The sequence below is a fragment of the Protopterus annectens genome, chromosome 1.part0 (genome assembly GCF_019279795.1).
Source record: "Protopterus annectens isolate FY-2018-M chromosome 1.part0, PAN1.0, whole genome shotgun sequence".
In the NCBI taxonomy this organism is placed as follows: Eukaryota; Metazoa; Chordata; order Ceratodontiformes; family Protopteridae; genus Protopterus; species Protopterus annectens.
In genome coordinates this window covers 1,236,204,464-1,236,223,408 of record NC_056725.1, presented here as the reverse complement: position 1 = coordinate 1,236,223,408, position 18,945 = coordinate 1,236,204,464, and the positions used below count along the sequence as shown (strand labels likewise).

At 43.5% G+C, this 18,945-nt stretch overlaps 1 protein-coding gene across 5 annotated transcripts in view; it reads left to right on the top strand.

Annotated features, from left to right (window-relative positions):
* PNISR (PNN interacting serine and arginine rich protein) overlaps positions 1-18,945 on the top strand; it is an 873,711-nt gene that overhangs the window by 691,064 nt on the left and 163,702 nt on the right. For all 5 annotated transcript variants that reach the window (XM_044065876.1, XM_044065856.1, XM_044065842.1 and 2 more), the window contains one exon: positions 9,725-9,907. In XM_044065876.1, the coding sequence (XP_043921811.1) occupies positions 9,725-9,907 (183 nt within the window). The remainder of the gene's footprint in view (positions 1-9,724; positions 9,908-18,945) is intronic.

Genomic DNA, 18,945 nt, shown 5'->3' with positions numbered 1-18,945 from the left:
TACCTATGAACCTACTTAAAAGATGCTTACCTTCGTATTCCCATTGCTAGGACCCACAAAGTTTCTAAGCTTCCAAGTTGTTTTTTTTGGGGGGGGGGGGATATTTCCACATTATCTCCTTATCCATTGGCTTGTCTGCAACATGCAAGGTTTTAAAGAAGGTTTTACTGCAGTAATTCTCTTAAAAGAGAAGAATCTGCACTTACCCCCTCTTGGGCAATTGCCTGATTTAGGTGGATTCCATGGAGGAGATTCAGAAGGCCTTCAGACGTTACCCCTTTAAGGGCTACACAAGCTCCAAAAAGTACCAAAGTTTAAAATATTGTTTCCCCATGCTAAACCACCAGATATTTATAGCTGCTCTAAATCTTGAAAGAATGTAAATTCTTTAGATGTAAATGAACATTTCTAAGATTTATGTCAGGGGATGTCATTCCTAGTTTGCTTCATTGCCCAGTGATTTAATTGCTGCTTCAAGAGTCTTAATCGGATGCCTGTCCCAGGTTAGTAGCACATGCAAAACCAAGGGCAAGCCACATCTACCCTAACCTGAATGACTCCTAGCCCTACAGTTCACCTTGCAGTGTCTGACAGGTCTAGGCTTTACACTGAACCCCCAAAAGTCTTGTATGAAACCCAGCCAAATTATCACCTTTCTAGATGTCCTGCTGGACACAGTAGTATCCAAAACCTTCTTGCCAGTGTAGGAAGCGAGTGTCCTGAAATAGCTCTTCAAAGCCATGAGTGCAAAGCTGCAGGGGACTGCCGGGCAAATTCTTTGTTTATTGGCTCACTTGGCTTCCACCATCATCTTGGTACCCTTCTTCAGACTACACTTCAGAAAACTGCAGTGGTACATGAGAAAATTGTAGGTGCAGCAACTCCATCTCTACTCTGTTTCAGGATAGAGTTGCTGTAATGGATCCACTGCATTAGTATCCGTGAAGATATGCCCTTCATAAAGACCACTGCTAACTAGTCCCTCACAACAACTGCCTGTGATCCGGATTAGTGGGCATACACCTTGGGACTACCTGGAAATAGAGGAGTGCAGGCTGTATATAAACCAGAAGTAAATGACAATTTCGAGACTGGTACCCTGATGATGAACAAGAAGCAGCTCCACTCCCTGCAAGCTATTCATAATCTAGAGAATGCTGATATCTGTGTAGGCACAAGCGTTGTTTAAAACCACTGAGTGCTCCCTGGAAGTGCAAGGCCATAATGCCTTCCACATATTTAGACCAGCAACTCCACAGGCAAGGACTAAAGGTGGAGGTGTCTAGATTTATGTCAAAAATAAATCTAATTCAAGGCTGGTAAAACAGTATGATACAGTTGAGAGTCTCTGTGTTCAGATCACCCTAGGCACAATCCTGTACCACTTCCTTGCAAGCTATAGGTCTACCCCCCCCCCCCCCCGATAACCAGGAAACTCTTAACATATTTAAGCTTACTGGAAATGCTCACCATGCAATCCAATGCCATGTTTATGGGTGACTTTAATTTCCTTGCAATTAACTGAGAATCATACATGGCACCAGACATGCAGGCACAGAGATTCCTGGATTTTGTTGAAGCAAACTTAAACTGGACACTAACAAGCAATCCTTCACTTTACCAAAACGTTGGCTGTCTACTTCGACAGTCTTAGCAAACGTGCCTACCTGCCTCATAAGACAATGTACAAACATAACAAAATATACCATATATCGTCTAATTCGCAAAAAGGAAAAGTGTCAGTCTTCAAGAGCTAACCATATAGTAAAAAAATGTAACTGAACACCCCTCAAAAGCTTGCCCCTAGATGCCACTGTAGAGCTTTTTAACCAGACCTTCCTTGACATCCTTACAGAGTAGCACCTACCCGAACTGTATGTGCTGAATTGAACTGCACGCCATGGCTAACGAATGAAACACTTACCCTTCTTAAACTAAGGGATAATACCTGGTATACTAATAAAACTCAGGGTTGTCGCCTAGTTTATCAACAAATCAGTAATTAGGTGAAACAGCAAGTCAAACAAGACAAAAAAAATTACTGTATTAACATTCAGTGGAAATATAGGAATAATCCACAAAAATTCTAGTGTACAATCAAAAAAAAATGCATCCTGGTAAAACCTCTTCTCCTCCACCTAACATTCTAGACAGCCCAATATCCATAGCAAAGCAATTTAATAAATATGTTACTGAAAGTATACTATCACTAACAAAAAACCTACCCCATGCATCAGCTATGTCCCATCCAGATAGTAATCAAAATGACTCGTTCTCCTTTCAACTCGTCCTCACAAAAAAAAACATAGAAATGTTACTAAAAAAACTCAAACCTACCACAATAGAAGCAGAATTTCTAAAACTAGCAGCTGACGCCATTGCATACCTTGTATCAATACTTATAAATCGGTCCATTTCTAAACATGCCCATCCATTTGAAAGATTGCATGTATAGTACCATTCCATAAAGGAGGAAGTTCAACTGAAATCACTAATTATAGACTCATTGCCATTCTTTGCCCATTATCTAAAATTCTAGAAAGGTGTATTCATTCTCAACTCCTGCTGTATAGAATAACCCACAATCATCTTGCCAAATTCCAGCATAGCTTTAGGACCCATCATAGCACCACAGCTGCCCTCCTCAACTTTATCAGTACAGTCAGTCAATTCAGAAATGAAGGTGAAATGGTTTCATCAGTCTTCCTTGACATGTCCAAGGCCTTTGATACTGTTTCCCGTAATAAACTACTGACCGTGCTCACCAACCTAAATCTCAGCCCCACTGCCGTTACCTGGTTCCAGAGCTACCTAACCGGTCATCAGCAAGCAGTAGAATGATTCCAAGACCTAGCCCCCTTCTCCCAGTGACACTACGAGTCCCACAGGGAACCATCTTTTGACCATTACTTTTCACTATATTTACCAGTGACCTCAACACTGCCACCTCCCTAGCCTCCACAATTCAATATGCAGATGATTCCACACTCGTATGTGCTGCACCCACCACACAGCAGCTCCAAGACATAACACAAAAATCCTTCTCCAAAATGTAAACATGGCTATACAACTCCCAGCTCATAATTAACCCAAACAAAACCAAAATTATGATCTCTCTCTTAGCCAGAGCCACAGACCACCAACCTTTCACATTCCTGCTAGTAATACAAATATTTCTCCTGAAACAGACAAAACTGCTAGGAGTCATAACTGACAGTAAGCTAAGATTTGACATACGCATATCGTACAGCTAGGATGAAGCACAAAAAAAGGGGAGCATTATATAGAAACGAAACATTTCTTACAAAAAGATCTATGATAGCTGTAGCCAGAACCCAACTTCTGTCATTACTACTCTACTTCTCTATGCCTCCCCTATACTCATTAGTTTTGGAAAGACTGACTAAAACTAGAAACATGCTTTAACAAAATATCTAAATTAGCCACACTGTCCACATCAGACGAGAGTGGTGGGTCCTAACTACCTCAATTATTAACATATGCTCAACTAACCATGGCACACAAACTACTGTACGAGTCTGAAAAACTCCAGCTCTTAGAAATATTTTACAAGCTTACTGTAAGAACCATAGAACCATATGCTCCGCTCAATTAACACATCCCTGCTACAAGTTATCAAACTCTCAAACACTGCAGTTAACTCACTTTACTCCTGTCAAGTAGTTAAAAGGTGGAATGCACTACCTACTTCTATTAGAACAATTTAATCCAACTCAATTAAAAAAAAATACTCAAAAGTTACTTGACAAATGGCCATGCCACTGCAGTGGTCCAGGGTAAACAATAATAATTACTAATACTTCTCTCCTACTCTGAAAACTAACAGTCTACCGTGCCCCTCCCATCCCTTAACATACATATTTCAGAAAATGTCTAATAATCTGTCTCTAATCCCATCTGATTTCTTCTTACCATAATAATTCTTATCCCATCTTTCTCCATCTCTTAGCTTCCTACTTCTGTTTTCTTTCCAAGGCTAAATAGAATTTGAGTATATAACTAAATACATAAACTAATCTCACTAGACATCCATATTCCGTCCCCACCCCTAGCCAAGGAAACCACGGTGAAGAACCTCTCAAAAGCAAACTTCACACTTCTCAAAACCGAGGTGGAATCCTTCAAAGCCCCCGGGCCAGTGGAAAATACGGTCCAAAATTCAGAATCCTTTACAAAAGCATTCTGTGGACACCTACAGGAATGTATGGAGCATGCTATCCCAAATAAAACCAAGACTCGCTCCTCCAAAGGCAGGAGACCTGTCTGGTAGACCCCGGCCATAAATAAGCTATACAACAGAAGGAGAAAGCTACTACATGATAGAGCAAAATCCCAAAAAGGGAAGGCGTCTCTGATCAGTACTAGGAAGAAACTACGATCCCTCATAAAATCATCTAAGGCCAGCTTCGAAAGAAAAATTGTGCAAGACACTAAAGATAATCACAAGGCCTTCTTTAGTTATGTCAGAAACCTGGGAGGCAACTCCCAGATATGCTCTGAGTTAGTGCAAAATGACAAAAAATACACTGAACCCACAGACATTGCCAACATCCTGGCAGAAAGGTTCAGTGCAAACTTCTCCCCCCCCTTCCCCCCCCCAAAAGAGCAAATGTCTATCCCAGCAGAGTGTAGCCTTCCTGAGATCACAGATGCACAGGTGAGAACTACCCTCTCTAAAGCAAAAAAACACAGCATCAATGGGACCAGACGGTGTCCCGGGCTGCATCTTACTAGAGCTCCAAGAAGAACTAAACCCTCATATAAAGTCACTGTTCAATCTTAGCCTTACTACAGGATATGTACCCAAGGAATGGCGTACAGCAGCTGTGGTCCCACTCCACAAAGGTGGTGCCACAGCAGACCCCGGAAACTATCGCCCTATAAGCCTGACTAGCCTGGTCTGCAAAGCTATGGAGCGTATCATCATGGAAATCATGAACAAAGACATTGGGAACCTCCAGATACTAGATCCTGCCCAATTCAGCTTTAAGGGCAGATCTTGCCTCTTGAACCTGGTCGACTTCTTTGAAGCAGTTACCAAAGCCATAGATGAAGGGAAGGTAGTCCACACAGCCTACCTGGACCTCGCAAAAGCCTTCGACACAATACCCCACTCGGGCATCATAAATAAGCTCACCAGCTTAAATATCAACCACTATGTCACAATATGGGTTGCAAACTGGCTCAGGGATAGAACCCACATGGTCAGAATAGCCGGTGCCATGTCAGACTCTAAACCAGTTACAAGTGGCGTCCCACAAGGCTCAGTCCTGGGACCTCTCTTGTTCGTTATATATTTCTCAGAGGTACAGGCTAACACGGGTGGACTGTGGCTGACCAAGTTCGCAGATGGCTGCAAAGTGGGTGTCATAATCGACTCTCCAGCTGACACCAGCATCCTCCAAAAGGGTCTCACAGAGACTGATAACTGGTGCCAGAGCCATGACCTAAAGCTAAATGCCAAAAAGTGCATAGTCATCCCCTTTGGGAAAAACAAAGTGCCCACAAATTACCACATAGGTGGTAATCCATTAAGTACGGAAGAAGTAATTAGGGACTTGAGGACCCAAGTAGTTAACAATCTCTCCTTTGACAATCACGTTGCCAAAGTGGTTAGAAAGACCTTCTATATAGCCCACCTTATCATGAAAGGATTCACATCTAGATTGAGAGGTCATTGTGCCCCTCTACTCAACAATTATCAGGCCAATAATTGAATACAATGCCCCATTTGGGATCTACCTTACCCGACACCTGCAGCAACTGGAAAGACCCCAAAAGTACCTCATCAAGAGGATCAAGGGGCTCAAACAGATGCCATATGTAGCTCAGCTAAAGAAACTCTAGCTCTACTCAGTTACGTACTGCCTACTCAGAGGCGATCTGTGTCTGACTTATAAAGCCATGTCCAACCCAGAATTAATAGACATGCTTCGCCTCAGGAAATCCAAATCCCTTAGAGCTACACGCTCCAGGGACTTGAATCTCAGCACAGAAATAAATAGGACATGCTGGAGGGACAGATTCATATCCCAGAGGCTCCCCTCACTCTGGAACAAAATCCCAATCCATGTTAGGCAGAGCCCCTCACTGACCCTCTTCAAGAGAATTCTTTGCTGGATGGGAGATTGTAAGTTTACCCCTGGGATCTCTTCTGTGTCCCTGCTTGACAGAGGTACAGTAAATTAACCTTAAAAGGGCTACCTTCTGTGACCTACTATACAGAGGCACCGTCAACTAATCTAAAAGGGTGGCGAAAGCCAAACACACTCTGGCTAGGCTTATAAATACCCTAGGGCAGATAGCCTAGTATCAACCTATGAACAGCTTACTTCTTAACTACTGTGCGCTCCCTTACCAGTTGACTACATGGTGTAAAATTGTAACAAACCTTTATCTTTATATATATATATATATATATATATATATATATATATATACGCTGTGCAGCTCTAATTTCTGTAAAATTATGCAAACTATGTAAGATGTAGTTATCTTATTTTTTGTGTATTGTATAAAGTCATTACTATGTCTGTGTGTATCTAATGTTTATTATGTGGAGCTTTTCTTCCCGGGCCTCTTCTGAAAATGGGTTTCTGCCCAGTCGGACGTTCCCAGTAAACAAATGTAAAATAAATAAAGTAAAACTCCTCGCTGGACCAGATTGTCAATACACCAGTTAGGGACTTAAACATACTGGATTTGGTTCTCACTAATATGAAATGCAACCCCCCCCCCATTGTAATGTCCTGTCCGGTGAGGTCAGACCACAAAATGGTCTCCTTTGAAGTAAAAAAATAAAACCAGGAACCCCTTCTAAGCGTGGAATATTCTGGAACTACTCTAAGGTTAACTTTCTACTATAATTTAGGAAAATTTCAAGCTCCCCAAACCCTGACAATGCTGCTGCTTACAAGGAACTGTTCACAGAAACCCTGTACGAGAATGTTAATAGCTGCATAAAGGCAGCTGTACCCACCAGGAATAAGTAGAGAACTGGCTCAAAAAAACAAGCCACCCTGGTGGAATCACAACATCAGTAGGCTGTATTACAGAAGGAAGAAAATCATGGCAAAAATTAGAAGGTGTAGCACCAGCACGGAAAAAAGCGCTCTCCTCAAAGTAAATAAACAACTCAGAAGACTTGGTAGTCTACCAAAGTCAAATTTTAGGTAAATTTGGTCTCCCAGGCCAAGGACAACCACTAGGCATTCTTTAGTTATGTTCGCAGCCTTAAAAGCAATGCACAGTTGTGTGCAGAGCTCATTGTTAATGGCGCCACATTTACTGAGCCATAAGATATAGCAAACCAACTGGCAGATAAATTCACCTCTTACTGTACCCCATTCTCACTCCTCCCTCATTAGGAAATACCACTGAATGCAACTCCCCCTACTGTCACTAATGAACATATCCTAAATGCTGTGTCTGAGGCTGTGAACACTGCAGTGATGTACCCTGACATTATCCCAGACTGCCTTCTAAATAGCATGAAACATGACTTTTCGTACCCTGGTCCAGTTAAAATGCAGAACTCATATCCTCCAGATAGGCTTTGTGTCTTATGAATGGAGAACGACAGACCATCATCCCTCTGCACAAAGGTGGGCCATCCCCAGACCCATAAGTCTCAATAGTCTCGTATGCAAAGCCTTGGAAATAATTATAGAAATGATCAGTAACAGCATAGGTAACCTCCAGACATTGAACCTAACCCAGTTTGGTTTCAAGAGCAGATCATGCCTACTCACCCTGGTGGACTTCTTTGAGAAATTCACCAAAGCAGTGAACAAGGGCAGAACTGTTCACACTGCCTACCTTGACCTGGCCAAGGTTTGACACAGTTCCCCAATTGGGCATTGTTGACCAAACTCAAGGTTTGGTGTATACCCTTGTCGCCCAGTCTATAGCCGTCTGGCTCACAGGACCCAGGAAGTTAGAATTGGTGGGTCTGCCTCTATAAAGAAGCCAGTTAGCAATGGAGTCCCTCTGGATCGGCCCTGGTACTGTTTCTTTTTGGAATCTGTCTACTTCTCAGAAATCGAGGCCAATGTCAGGGGCCTCTGGCTGACCCGATTTGCAAATGATTGCCAGTTAGTAGCAGTCGTAGAATCCCCCACCGACACTAATGTTCTCCAAGAGGGGAGAAGGGCTGATGTAGGCATACAACTGGTGTGTCAACCGTGGATTAAAACTAAATGCCAAGAAATCCATAATAGTATCCTTTGGGATATCATCCAATCCCTGATAACTGTCATATTGACAACAAATTAAGAGACTGACTCGACAGTCGTTGACTTGGGACACACTGAAAATAATCTAGTCTCTGTCCATCATGTGTCTACAGTCATTCTATGTTATGCAGCTTGCAAACAGAGGTATGGCATCTAGATCTAAGGAGGTCATTGTTGTACTGTATTCGGCATCCATCAGATCTGTCATTGAGTACATTGGGGCCTTTGGAATGTACCTAACCAGGCACACCCAACAAGGAATCAAACTACCTCAAAGTTATTTTGTTCTGTTTCCTACATGGTGTTGAGGGAGATCTATGCCTGGCATACAAGGCATCATCACACCCCACTATGATAGACCTGTTGCATATCCCCGACCAGATGGCACCAGAATTACCCATTCTAAATATCCCAGAGACTACTCCTCGGGCATAGGCTCCCCATCCATGTGAAGCAGAGTTCTTCTCTAACCCAATTAAAGTGCAACTTGGACAGCAGCGCAGTTGTGTTGTACATCAACAAAAGGCGAGGCATTCATTGTTACCACCTGTGCAGACATCAGTATTAGCTTTGAAGTCCAGTCTGCTGACAGCTACCTACATTACTTCAGGGGACAGTTCCATTGCAGACCAGTTGAATAAGAGCTTTTTAGACCCACATAATTGGATGCCCCTCCGGAAGGTCTTTGTCACTAGTGAGCAGATAGGATGTCCCAGACATGATCTCTTTGTTTTTCTGAACACATTCTGCTGCAGAGCACAAGACTGAAAAGTTTGGACAATGGGTGTATTCTCCTTGGATTATAGAGGTCTCTCTCTGTACGCTTCTCATTCCCTTTTTTTGCTTCCCATGGTGATTATAGAAAGTAAGGAACCAGAGGCCAGAAGTAATACTGAATGCCCTTTAATGGCTAAGGCTGCACTAGTTCTCCTGTCTTATTCTGTTGGCTAGGGAAGAACCAATTCTATTGCTTCAGCATTTGGATCTCTTGGGATAGTGTGAGGGCCCTAATAAACTCTAGCTGTCTGCTCTGAACTTTATGGCTTGCAGGATGAGACTTTCTTTTTCTAATACATTTGAATAGTTAGAGGAGTTTGTACCTTCAGTGGTTGCTCTTCCAGTTTTTGGGGATTTCAGTACAGTTGCATTATTTTCTTGATTATGTACCTCCCCATTTTAGTATTTCAGCAGTTTCAAGCTTATGGCACATTAGTATTTTGCATTGTCATATTTTAACTGTTATAGCTGCTTTTCTTTGAATTTGAATGCTTGAAATACAAATTCACTTCTGTCACAAGGGCATAGCTACCTTTAGTGTATCTAGTGAAATAGTTACAAAATTCATTTAATTTATCTTGTATGAATGCCTTTAGGATATGTATAGAAGTGCAGTTATCAGAATTATTTGCACTTGTTTAATAATATGTTTGTCTTCCATTTATGAAACATGCTTGAATTTATATCCACAGGTGGACTGGGCGGCTATGGATCAGAAGGAAGTGATAATGAAAGACATGAGAGAGGTTCTGAATCTTCTGATACAGATGATGAAGAGCTAAGGCGCAGAATCCGGCGCAAACTAGATGCTTTTCGAAGAAAAGAGAGAGAAAAAGAGAGGGAAGAGCAGCTACAACAGGAGAAACAGTTGGAAGGTATGTTTATGTATTTCTTTGCTGAGCTGTGTAGTAATAGAGAAGTACTGAGGCTTCTGTAAGTATTGTGTTAATATAGTTTAGAGAGTGGATGAACTGTACATCAGCACCCTGATTGGAGAGTGAATGTTCTTCAGCATGGTATTAATGTACAAGTAATGCCCACTGAAAAATGAGTCTGCCACTTCAAAACTGCATATCAAGCTGCCGTGGAGCTTGGTTTTTCAGTCCCAACAGCCACCGTTATTTTATGCTATGCAAGCAGCGCTTTTGCTGTTTAGTGAGTGTGTGTTTGTTTCTGCCTGCGTGTGAGAGTGCATGCATGAAAGCAGAACTGTCTGTGCGTCTGGTCTGTGATCCCTGGCAGCATCAGTTAAGAGGTTTGCATACCTCTTGACCATACCTCTTGGCACAAGAAATCTGGACAGAGCCAGAAATAACGAGGGACAAATGACCAAAAATAAGGACAGATTTTAAATATTGCTGTTATAAACTTAGTTGCTAGAATAACAGGGTTTCCATTAGCATGCAATATCTGAAGGATATGAAGTTTGAGACTCGAATGTCTGCCATTATTTAATAACTTCAGTTCCCAGTGATTTGCCAGAAAACTACACATTTTGAGGATAGAACCAAACATACTAGCCAAAAATCTGGATATTTGAAAGGTATGCCGTGTTAACTCTTGGCTCAATCAAAATGTCTGGATAAACCTAAAATATACTGGGGACAAAGGCTCAATATAGGAACAGATTTTACTTGATTATTGTATTACCCTACATTTTCTGAAACAGAGGTGTGCGTGAGTGACTGAGTGAGGGCGACAGTAAATACATTTGCAGACCTCTGGATCTTTTCAGCTGAAGAAATCTGAATAAAGCCTAAAATAAAAAGGGATCAAAGGCTCACAGATAGGAACAGATTTTAATTATTGCTCTTTTAATTAAGCAAGTTTTAATTTTAAATGGATTTGTGTTGGTATGAATTTTCTGAAGAAAAAGTCTGAAACTGAAATTGAAGTTACTCAATAATGGCATACAATCTCCAGTGACTGGCAACAAACCAAACTTTGAGGAGTAGGGGATCAAAAAATAAAGTAAATGCCTGGATATTTAAGTGTTATATTTTACATGTAAAATGATTCCTCCAACACCATTAACATACTACAGCAAGATGTTCATCGTGTTTCACTGTTGCAGTCATTACAATTGGGTTAGCCTGCTGGCAGGCTACCCGCAGGTGGCCTGAGTTCCAAAGTCTAGGTCCGGCGTCTGTTGCTGTCGCCTCCTCCCTGACGTCAGTGCGCCAGGGGTATAAAAGATGCAGCCGACACCATTTTCTTCAGTCTTTCTTGCTACGCGGTGCCCGAAGCAAAAGCAGTTCGCAGGTGCCGGTCGGCCGACTCCTGAGATTTTCAAATTTGAATTTCAGATCCGAAGTCTTCATTAAAGCTAAGTACCCCGTTGGGGAAACTTTTTTCTTGCTCCAGACCGATGTCAGAAAAAGTTAATAATTGTATTTCTTGTGGGAAGCAAATGCCTCATAAGGATTTTCATTCTTACTGTATTCCTTGCCTAGGCCCTGACCACGACGTTGCTAGTTGTCGGTTTTGTGCTAGATTTAACCAACGCACTATTAAGCGTCTGTACGATTTTGCATTTCATTGTTTTGGCAGAAGATTTAACTATATAATAACGTCGGAGCAACAGACTACCGGAGTTTATAAAAAGCGCAAAGAAAAGGACAGGCACCCGAGGTCCAAAACCGACAAGGCTTCCGCTAGGCCTGTCGCCAATTCTCAGTGAGGCGCTTTCGTAGCCCCTGACACCAGCTACCTCAGAGCCACAGGCCGCTTCCGACTCCCACGTGGAGAAGAATAGGCCGCTGGAAACTCAAGGCATTGGACACTCGGAAACTATTCCCTCAGATGGGTCCAGAGCCACTGAGCAGGCATCGGCTTCTGAGGATGTTTTCAGGCCTACACAGTTGTATGTAAAACCAGCTTCAGCTTCAAAGGCAAAGTCTAAAGCAACTATAAAGACAAAGAAGCAAGTACAGCATTTTCCTGGGCAGGCCTCCATGCCTAAAAAGCAGATGCTTAAAATGGCCGAAGACCTAATTACTTTGATCAGGGGTTCCCATCACCCTCCTGATAAGAGGCCTAGGCAAGAGATAGAATATACATCTTCAGATCAGGTTTCCATTTCCTCTGATTCCTCTTCTGACCAGGAATATTCTCTTCCTCCCTATGAGGATTCTGATGCTGAAAAATCAATCCCTTCAGCCGGGTCCCCTCCTGAGGATTATTCTTTTGGGGAAACCCTGCATACTATGAAGGGAGCATTTCCACTGGGAGAACCAAGATTACTCAGAATCCAAGAAAAGGCTCAGAAACTTCCTTTTATTGCCGCAACACAGGCCCCTTGCTATTCCTCCTGTTTTAGACATTGTAGATGTATTTTCAGAGTCCGGACTGTCTCCTGACTCTCTGCCACCAGCTCCTTTTAAGCCAGACAGATACTGCAGCGTTCCTGATTCACATAAATTTCTTTACAAAAACCCTGCTGTAGACCCAGAAACAATATCTCAGGGTCCCAAAGGGGTCAAGGCGTCCACTGCAAAAAAAACTATACCCTCTGATAGGGATTCAAGGGCCCTGGACAGATGGGGGGAAAAGATTTATACTTCTGCTACCTTGGCTGTAAGAGCTTTAAATTGTCTATTTCATATGCTTAAATATCAGCAATATCTAATGTCACTGCTTAAACAAAAAATGTTGACAAATTCTGAATGTGCAGAAAACAAACAAATGCAGGATTTATTGCATGCAGCTGAACAAGTAGGAAAGCATACTTTGCAATGTGGTTTTGATTCTCTAGAGGCGTCTTGTAGGGCCGCTGTTACAGGTTCTGTCATTAGGAGACATGCTTGGTTAAAAGAACAGAATCTGCCTGTTCATGTTAAAGCAAAATTGTTAGATGCTGCATTACAACATGATACCTTGTTTGGTGTTAAAGCAGAAGAGGTTTTGAAGAAAATGGAGGACAAAGCTAAATCTATGCAAACAGTCAAGGATTTCTTACAGGTACAGCCTCCCAGATTTAGCAGGAATTGGCCTACAAATAATTGGTCCTTTCCAGTGTTAGACAGGCCACAAAGAGGTAGATACAGGCGCCCCAGAGGCAGATCATAGCCCCAAGGCTCATACAGGCCTAAACAATGGGGGGGCTTCAACCTCCAGAAGTGGAGAAGAAAAATCACAACCATAAAGAAAACAGTCTCAATGACTTTCCCCTGCCAGCACCAAGCACTTATCTTCTGGCAGCTCCTTTGGGGGGAAAACTAGCACTTTTTGCTCAAAATTGGTATATGATCACCCAGGACAAATGGGTCTTAAATATATCCCAGGGCTACAGGTTCCATTTTCACACACTGCCAAACGGTATGCCACACCTGCCACGCAATCAATGGGCAGAGGCACAAAAACAAGATGTTCTTCATCTCACATTGCTGCAGTCCTTACATATGGGTAGTCCGCTGTCCTCGGTCGGCCCGAATACCAAAGTATTAGGCTGACGTCGGTCAAGGCGCTTAATACTGACATCAGGACGTCAGGGTACAAAAGCGCATGACCGACGTCATTTCCTCAGTCTTTTTTGCCGCATGGTCCGATGCAGAAGCAGCGTTGCAAGTGCCGTTCGGCGTTCTGAAATTTTTCGAATTCGGAGTTTCAGACCGAATCCAAGTTGGCTAAGTACCCGTTGGGAATATTTTGGTTTTTTCTTGCCTCAGTGTTTTACCGGATGTCAGAAAAAGTGAATAACTGTATTTCTTGTGGGAAACAGATACCGCATAGGGATTATCATTCTTTGTGTATTCCTTGTTTGGGGCCTGAGCACGACGTTGTTGGGTGTCGCTTTTGTGCTAGGTTCAATAAACGCACTATTAAGCGAAGGTTAGATTGTGCTAGGCTGGTCTTTGGGAAGCGGTGCAATTATAATATGCCGTCGATTCTCCGGCGCCGCTTCTGCGAAGCAAAGACAAAACAGTTAAACCCAGGCAAGATGAGTCGTCGTTCGGACGCCGGTTCTTAGAGGCTTCAGTGGAACCGGTGGTTCCGACGGAGACTTCTCTGGAGTCTCAGGGGGAGACTTTGATTTTGCAGGAGGTGGTCTCTCAGGAGGCAGGTCAGGCTGAAGGGGCTTCTCAAGTTACTGTACTCCCTCCCTTCCTAGGGTGGTTAGGCCTTCTCCTTCTGTTTCCAAGGCTTCTCCCAGAGGCAGGCCAGTTTTAGCTTCTGTTGGTGTCACTCCTAGTTCAGCAGGGTCTGTGCCTAAGAAGCACATGCTTAAAATGGCAGAAGATTTGATTACTCTGATTAGAGGTTCTTTGCCGCCTCCTGATAAGAGGCCTAGCGTGGAGCCAGAGTTGGGAAGTTTTGAGCAGGCTTCGGATGTTTCAGAGTCTTCAGCTGAAGACTTGCAGGAGTACTCTCCTTATTCTGATTCTGATGCAGATGATTCCACTCCTTCTGCTTCTCCTCCAGAGGATTTTTCTTTTTCAGAGACACTTCATTCTATGAGGGAACATTTTAAGTGGGAAGGTCAGGACTTCTCTGATTCTAGGAAAAGGCTTGGGGAGTTTTTGCTGTTACCCCAGCATAGGCCCTTGGCTATACCCCCTGTTCTGGATGTTGTGGAAGATGTGTTTGCAGAGGCTTCACTTAATCCTGATTCTCTGCCTCCTGCTCCTGTTAAACCGGATAGGTATTACAGGGTGCCTGAGGCTCATAAATATCTTTATAAGAGTCCTAGGGCGGACCCAGAAACTATTAGTCAGGGACCTAAGGGTGTCAAGGCCTCTGTTGTAAAAAATCCGGTTCCTCTAGATAAAGAAGCCAGAGCTGTGGATAGATGGGGAAAGAATGTCTATACATCTTCTACCTTAGCTATGAGGGCTTTGAATTGCCAGTTTCATATGTTGAAATATCAAAACTTTCTTCTTTCTCAATTGAAGTCTAAGGTGGATGCTCTGGCGGAAGGCATTGAGTGTAAAGAATTACAAGATTTGGTGCATGTCTCTGAACAGGTGGGTAAGCATTCATTACAGTGTGGTTTTGATGCTGTGCAGGCCTTGTCTAGGGTGGCTGCCACTGGCTCAGTTCTTCGCAGGCACGCCTGGCTGAAGGATCAGAATTTATCTGACCATGTTAAGACAAGGATTTTGGATGCTCCTTTGCAGTCTGATGTGTTGTTTGGTTCACCTGTGGAGTCAGTCTTGAAGAAAATGGAAGACAAGGCTAAAGTCTATGCAGGCTGTTAAAGATTTTTTGCAAGTTCAGCCTCCAAGTTTAGTAGGAATTGGCCTGCTAAGGGGTGGACGTATCCTTCTTATGATTCTCAGTCTAGGGGTAGATCTAGACGTGGTAGGGGCAGAGCTCAGAGTTCTTTCAGGCCTAGAACAGGGAGTTCACCTGCACAATCTTCGGGTGAGGGCAGGGGCCAGTCCTTTCGTAAACAGGCCCAATGACCTACTTTTTCAGCTGCCAGATCCTTCTTGCCTGGCAGCACCTTTGGGAGGAAGGTTGGCACTCTTCAAGGAAAATTGGATGTTGATTACCCAAGACAAATGAGTATTGGATATCATACACCAGGGTTACAAGTTTTATTTCCATACCTTGCCTCCTTTCAAAGGCATGCCAGACGTTCCTCCTCAGCAAAGACTAGAGGCTCGCAAACAAATTTCTCTACTACTTCAAATAGGGGCCATACAACCGGTCCCTCTGCCAGAAGTGGGCCTAGGATTTTATTCTCGCCTGTTTCTAGTACCAAAGAAAGGAAACACGTGGAGACCAATTTTGGATTTATCTATCCTCAACACATATCTGGACATTCCCAAGTTCAAAATGTTGACGTTACAACAGCTTTTACCTCTGCTGGGCAAAGATCACTGGATGGTGACTCTGGATCTCAAGGAGGCTTACCTTCATGTTCCTATCAGGCCCAGTTGCAGGAAGTATCTGCGTTTTCGGGCTGGGACTTCGCATTATCAGTTCTCTGCATTGCCCTTTGGCTTATCTACTGCGCCCAGAGTGTTCACGAAGGTTCTGGCTCCAGTGGTAGCTTTCTTCAGGCTAAGAGGAATACAGATCTATCCTTATTTGGACGATTGCCTGATTCTGGCCCAAGAAAAGGACGAACTTCTTCATCATTTACAGTATGTGATGGCAGTGATGTTCTTCGTCTTCCATTGCTGCAGTCCTGACTATTGGGGTATAGTCCGCGTCCAGTCGGCCCGAATACCAGAGTATAAGGCTGACGTCGGTCAGGGCGCATTAGACTGACGTCAGTACGTCAGGGTACTAATGCGCATGACCGACGTCATATCCTCAGTCTTTTTTGCCGCATGGTCCGATGCAGAAGCAGTTTTGCGAGTGCAGGTTGGCGTACTGAAATATTTCCGAAACCGGAGTTTCAGACCGAAACAGAGTTGGCTAAGTACCCCGTTGGGGAACATTTTAGTTTTTTCTTGCCTCAGTATTTTACCGGATGTCAGAAAAAGTGAATAACTGTATTTCTTGTGGGAAACAGATACCTCATAGGGATTATCATACCTTGTGTATACCTTGTTTAGGGCCTGAGCACGACGTTGTTGGTTGCCGCTCTTGTGCTAGGTTTAACAAACGCACTATTAAGAGGAGGTTAGACTGTGCCAGGTTAGTGTTTGGGAAGCGTTGCAATTATAAAATGCCGTCGGATGCTCCGGCCCGCTCCAAGAAGCGCAAGGATAAAACAGTGAAGCCTAGGGTTGAGGAACCGGCAGTCCCGGACGTCGGTTCTTTAGAAGGTTCAGTGGAGCCGGAGGTTTTGCCAGGAGTTTCCATGGAGTCCCAGGCAGAAACTATACTCTTACAGGATGTGCCTTCTCAGGAGGTAGGCCAGGCTGAGGGGGCTTCTCAGGTGACTGTTCTTCCCTCTCTTCCCAAGGTAGTTAGGGCCTCTCCTTCTGTTGCCAAATCTTCTTTGAGAGGTAGGCCTACTTCAGCTTCAGTGGGGGCTTCTCCTAGCATTTCGGGTTCTGTACCTAAGAAACATATGCTTAAAATGGCAGAAGATTTGATTACTATGATTAGGGGTTCTATGCCCCCGCCTGATAAGAGGCCTAGGGTGGAACCGGAGTTTGATAGTTTTGAACAGTGTTCAGAGGCTTCAGAATCTTCTGTGGAAGATATACGGGAGTATCCTACTTATTCTGATTCTGATGTGGATGATTCCACTCCTACAGCTTCTCCACCTGAGGATTTCTTATTTTCAGAGACTTTGCATTCCATGAGGGAGCACTTTAAATGGGAAGGCCAGGATTACTCTGACTCCAGGAAAAGGCTTAGGGAGTTCTTATTTTTCCCCCAGCATAGGCCTTTAGCTATTCCTCCTGTGTTGAATGTGGTGGAAGATGTTTTTGCAGAGGCTTCCCTGAACCCTGACTCTTTGCCTCCTGCTCCTGTTAAGCCTGATAGGTATTATAGGGTGCCCGAAGCTCATAAATATTTGTTTAAGAGTCCTAGGGCGGACCCAGAAACTATTTCTCAAGGGCCTAAGGGTGTAAAGGCTTCTGTGGTTAAAAATCCTGTTCCCTCTGATAAAGAGGCAAGGGCTTTGGATAGGTGGGGAAAGAAAGTGTATACTTCTTCCACTCTAGCCATGAGAGCTTTGAATTGTCAGTTTCACATGCTAAAATATCAGAATTATCTCCTTTCACAATTGAAATCTAAGGTGGATGCTTTGGCGGAAGGTATTGAGTGTAAAGAGTTGCTGGATTTGGTTCATGTGTCTGAACAAGTGGGTAAGCATTCTTTGCAATGTGGTTTTGATGCTGTACAGGCCTCCTCGAGGGTGGCTGCTACCAGTTCTGTTCTTCGCAGGCATGCCTGGTTGAAGGATCAGAATTTAGCTGAGCATGTTAAGACAAGGATTTTGGATGCTCCTTTACAGTCTGATGTGTTGTTTGGTTCGCCTGTGGAAGCAGTTTTAAAGAAAATGGAGGACAAAGCTAAGTCTATGCAAACTGTTAAAGATTTTTTGCAGGTGCAGCCACCGAAGTTTAGTAGAAATTGGCCTGCTAAGGGGTGGACATATCCTGCTTATGATTCTCAGTCTAGGGGTAGGTCTAGACGTGGTAAGGGCAGGGCTCAAGGTTCTTTTAGGCCTAGAACAGGGAGTTCACCTGCTCAGACTTCTGGTGAGGGCAGGGGTCAGTCCTTTCGTAAACAGACCCAATGACCTGTTTTTTCAGCTGCCAGCAGATTCACGTTTGGCAGCTCCTTTGGGAGGAAGACTGTCTCTTTTCAAAGAAAATTGGGATTTAATTACTCAAGACAAATGGGTGTTGGATATCATTCACCACGGTTACAGATTTTATTTCCATACAATGCGCCCTTTCAAAGGCATGCCAGACGTTCCTCCTCAACAAAGAAAAGAGGCTCACAAGCAAGTTTTACAGTTACTTCACATAGGGGCCATTCAGCCAGTCCCTGTATCAGAAAGGGGCCTAGGATTTTATTCTCGCCTGTTCCTTGTACCAAAGAAGGGAAACACGTGGAGACCAATTTTGGATTTATCTATCCTCAACACTTATCTGGACATTCCCAAGTTCAAGATGTTGACGTTACAACAGCTTTTACCTCTGCTGGGCAAAGATCACTGGATGGTAACTTTAGATCTCAAAGAAGCTTACCTTCATGTGCCTATAAGGCTAAGTTGCAGGAAATATCTGCGGTTTCGAACTGGAAATTCTCATTATCAGTTCTCTGCATTGCCCTTTGGCTTATCTACTGCGCCCAGAGTGTTCACAAAGGTTCTGGCTCCAGTGATAGCTTACTTCAGGCTTCAAGGAATTCAAATCTATCCTTACTTGGACGACTGCCTGATTCTGGCTCAAGAAAGGGAAGTTCTTCTACAGCACCTGGAATATGTTATCGCAGTGCTAAGATGCCTAGGGTATTCTGTGAACGAAATAAAGTCCAGTCTAGTACCCTCTCA